General features: G+C 44.5%; 1 protein-coding gene across 2 annotated transcripts in view; it reads left to right on the top strand.

The window, feature by feature from the left end:
- The window catches only part of LOC105905649 (protein tyrosine phosphatase non-receptor type 4), a 61,748-nt gene that overhangs the window by 15,124 nt on the left and 41,624 nt on the right, over positions 1 to 5,000 (top strand). For both annotated transcript variants that reach the window (XM_031558487.2, XM_031558488.1), the window contains 3 exons: positions 1,018 to 1,138; positions 2,111 to 2,198; positions 2,997 to 3,085. In XM_031558487.2, the coding sequence (XP_031414347.1) occupies positions 1,018 to 1,138; positions 2,111 to 2,198; positions 2,997 to 3,085 (298 nt within the window). The remainder of the gene's footprint in view (positions 1 to 1,017; positions 1,139 to 2,110; positions 2,199 to 2,996; positions 3,086 to 5,000) is intronic.

Genomic DNA, 5,000 nt, shown 5'->3' with positions numbered 1-5,000 from the left:
TGTGTGTGTGTATGTGTGTCTGTGTGTGTGTGTGGAGTCTAAGATGGACGTGAATAGCTCATGTTATAAGTGGCATGGATGCTGTCTGACGGCACAGAAACACCAGACTCTCAACCTTACTCCACTCTTCTACAAATAGCAGCCTTCTCTTCATTTAGATATTTGTACTTTTGCATTCTGATGGAGGAGTGTGTGTGTGTGTGTGTGTGTGTGTGTGTGTGTGTGTGTGTGTGTGTGTGTGTGTGTGTGTGTGTGTGTGTGTGTGTGTGTGTGTGTGTGTGTGTGTGTGTGTGTGTGTGTGTGTGTGTGTGTGTTAGTGGTTGTTGTGGTTGGGACAGATAGACAGACACACACACACCACCCCCCGAGTTCTGTTTAAGTCGGTCAGTCATAGTAATGTGTTTGAAACAGTGGCTAAGAGCTTGTGTTTATTAATTGATTCCGTAAAGAGGGCCATTATTGCAAGTGAATGCCTCATCAGGCACTTAAGCAGCAACTGTAATGCGCACACACACACACACACACACACACACACAGGCTGGGGGAAGGGCTCCTCAGATGGCAGATCAGGCAGCTTTGCTCATTCCACTTTAAAAACTAATAAGAAGCAACAGAAGGGAGGGGGGGCAAAGACCAAACAGCAAGCTGTGTGTGTGTGTGTGTGTGTGTGTGTGTGTGTGTGTGTGGGTTTGTTTTGCCTGTTTCAAGACTGTGGAGGTTTAGCTAGAACTTGAGTAAATGGGGCTGCTTGTCTGAGATGAGGGAAAATGGCTAAAAGATTCATTGTATTACACGCAGACACACACACACACACACACACACACACACACACACCCACACAATTACTCGTCCACTTTGTCTCCATATCACTCACACACACTGTCTTTCTCTCCCGCTCTCCCTCTCTCTCTTTTTCTATTTCTCTTTCTCTGTCACATACACACACACACACACACACACACACACACACACACACACACACACACACGTACTCACACTGTTGTGTTTGTGTTGCAGCTGAGCTGGGAGATTACAACCACTCTGAGCACTTGCCTGGCTACCTCTCGGAATACAGTTTCATTCCCAGTCCCCCTCAGGACTTTGAGAAAGAGATCACCAAGCTGCACCAGCAGCACAAGTAAGCCCAGCACACACACACACACACGGACACACACACACACTCACACGGACACACACGGACACACACACACGGACACACACACACGGACACACACACACGGACACAAGGACACACACACACAAGGACACACACACACAAGGACACACACACACAAGGACACACACACACAAGGACACACACACACGGACACGGACACAGGGACAAAGTTAACTTGGCTGATACACAACAGTAGTACACAGTTCCCTGTGTAGACCAGTGGCAGTGTAATGCAATGCAATAATGTAAGAGCATTTGTAACACATAGCCTTACAGTACCATTAGAGGCATGTCACACACACACACACACACACACACACACACACACACACACACACACACACACACACACACACACACACACACACACACAGCCACTCTTCTATTAGTTTCTGCATGGTGTACCTGCTGTCAGAGCTGAGTGGAGTTTGACTGAACTGGATGTACACTGTGTGTGTGTGTGTGTGTGTGCGCGCTGCCCATGTGTTGATCTGTGCAAATGAGTATGGGGCTGTGAAACGAAAGGAAGGGACACAGCTGAAGACACACACACACACACACACACACACACACACACACACACACACACACACACAGAGAGGCCTCCTGCTCTGCCACTCAGACTTGGGATCTTCTCAGAACAAGGCACTTCATTGTTTGCTGCTCTGTGGAAGTGAGCTGGCCCTCCTGTTTCTCTCAGCAGACACACACACACACACACACACACACACACACACACACACACACACACATTCTCTCTCACTCACTGACGTGCACATACACAGACACACAGGCAAACACATGAACGCACACCCTCACTGAAACATATTTATACACACACACATATACACAAACACACACTTTTTCATTTTTTTTGAGCTGATTGACTGACCAACACCTCCTCGTCCCCTCCCCCCCCCCCCCCCCCTGTAGTGGACTGTCTCCTGCAGAGGCGGAGTTTAATTACCTGAACACGGCGCGGACACTGGAGCTGTACGGGGTGGAATTGCACTATGCAAGGGTGAGTTCACACACACACACACACACACACACACACACACACACACACACACACACACTGATGTGCACACAACCCCACTTACACACACATGCAGATATATTTACACACACACAGTCACACACTCGTCTTAACATGCACTTGTGAGAAGCTATGCAGCTGTAGTGGTCCAGGGCAGGTCTGGATGTGTAGAGCTGCTGTGGAGCGCGGGAAACCACCCCTGAAGGGCCTCATCTCCACCGCTAACCTTCCCCACTCCACCTCTGGTCCACACACACACACACACACACACACACCTCACTCCACCTCTTGTCCACACACACACACACACGCTCACTCCAGCTCTGGTCCACACACACACTCCCGCTCTGGTCCACACACACACACTTCACCTCTGCTCCTCAGGTTACATCCTACACACACTACCAATGGGCTTGAAAGGAAGTGATTTTAATTTCTTCCCAAAATGTAGAAATCTAGGAACGGACGAGGACCTTTTAGAGGCTCAATGAAAATGGATCAAATCAAAACGAGGAGACATTTACAAGCAACATCATCTCATTTATTTGAGTTCTAAAAGTACACCAGGTTTTCAATGATTTCTGTTTCGAAGTGGATATAATTGTTTATACTTACAATAGACGAATCAGCCAAGTTTTGACGCGTTCTTTAGAAGGTCATTGCATTAGTGTTTATCTCACTCATTCACTCATTCACTCAATATCTCCCGCTCTCTCTGTCTCTCCCTCGATCCTTCCCTCCTTCATTCTCTCTTAATGTGTTTTCTTTTGTGTTCCTCAGGATCAAAGTAACACTGACATTTTAATTGGGGTGATGTCCGCTGGGATTGCCATTCACAAGAACAGGGTACGAATCAACTACTTTCCATGGTGAGTGCATCCCTGCTGTTGGCAAAGCCACCGCTGCTCTACTGCTCGTCAATATCACGACAAACACAACTGCTGTGTAACACCATTCAATCTGTGCCTCTCTGACGAACACATAAAACACTGGGCAGAAAAATAAGAGTTTGTGGTGTGTGTGTGTGTGTTTGTGTCTGGTTTTATTGGTTTTGTGTGAGGATGTGTAGTATTGACACACACACAGATGCATGCATGCGCGCGCACACACACACACACACACACACACACACACACACACACACACACACACACACACACTCCTGGTCCACGCGCACACACACACACACACACACACACACACACACACACACACACACACACACACACTTCACCTCAGGTCACATCTTACATGCACACACACGCACACTTTCTCATGTGAGACCATAAACTCAGGAAGTGTCGTGCCAGGCTGACTGGAAGGGGTGTCAATCATTGGTCCCAACCTTACATGAAGAAGCATGTCTAGACTCTGACGCCGAAGTGTAGAATCTAGAATCTAGAATGTAGAATCTAGAATGTCTGCTCACAGAGAATGCAGAAAACAAACAGAAGAATGATATCGCTCTTGGACTTTCCGCTGTCTAACAGTCTATGAAACACGTTGCACTCCCATCAGCTGGAAGACCAAGTTCAACATGGACGACACAGGCCTTACCAGAAACTGTCTTTGAACCTGGTTCTAGTTATGGGACACAGGCCTTACCAGAAACTCTCTTTGAACCTCATTCTAGTTATGGGACACAGGGATGTAAGGAACACATGACTATAATCCTCATAAGACTGTAAGAGGCACATACATGAATATCATGTACATAAGACTGTAAGGGACATGAATATCATGTACATAAGACTGTAAGAGGCACATACATGAATATCATGTACATAAGACTGTAAGGGACATGAATATCATGTACATAAGACTGTAAGAGGCACATACATGAATATCATGTACATTAGACTAAGAGGCACATGAATATCATGTACATAAGACTGTAAGGGACATGAATATCATGTACATAAGACTGTAAGAGGCACATACATGAATATCATGTACATAAGACTAAGAGGCACATGCATGAATATCATGTACATAAGACTGTAAGGGACATGAATATCATGTACATAAGACTGTAATGGACATGAATATCATGTACATAAGACTGTAAGGGACATGAATGTCATGTACATAAGACTGTAAGAGGCACATACATGAATATCATGTACATAAGACTAAGAGGCACATGCATGAATATCATGTACATAAGACTGTAATGGACATGAATATCATGTACATAAGACTGTAATGGACATGAATATCATGTACATAAGACTAATGGACATGAATGTCATGTACATAAGACTGTAAGGGACATGAATATCATGTACATAAGACTGTAAGGGACATGAATATCATGTACATAAGACTAATGGACATGAATGTCATGTACATAAGACTGTAAGGGACATGAATATCATGTACATAAGACTGTAAGGGACATGAATATCATGTACATAAGACTAATGGACATGAATGTCATGTACATAAGACTGTAAGGGACATGAATATCATGTACATAAGACTGTAATGGACATGAATATCATGTACATAAGACTGTAAGCGACATGAATATCATGTACATTAGACTGTAAGGGACATGAATATCATGTACATAAGACTGTAAGGGACATGAATATCATGTACATAAGACTGTAAGGGACATGAATATCATGTACATAAGACTGTAAGAGGCACATACATGAATATCATGTACATAAGACTGTAAGGGACATGAATATCATGTACATAAGACTGTAATGGACATGAATATCATGTACATAAGACTGTAAGGGACATGAATATCATGTACATAAGACTGTAATG

Source organism: Clupea harengus, chromosome 21, assembly GCF_900700415.2.
Source record: "Clupea harengus chromosome 21, Ch_v2.0.2, whole genome shotgun sequence".
Lineage (NCBI taxonomy): Eukaryota > Metazoa > Chordata > Actinopteri > Clupeiformes > Clupeidae > Clupea > Clupea harengus.
This window is presented reverse-complemented; position numbering and strand designations above follow the sequence as displayed.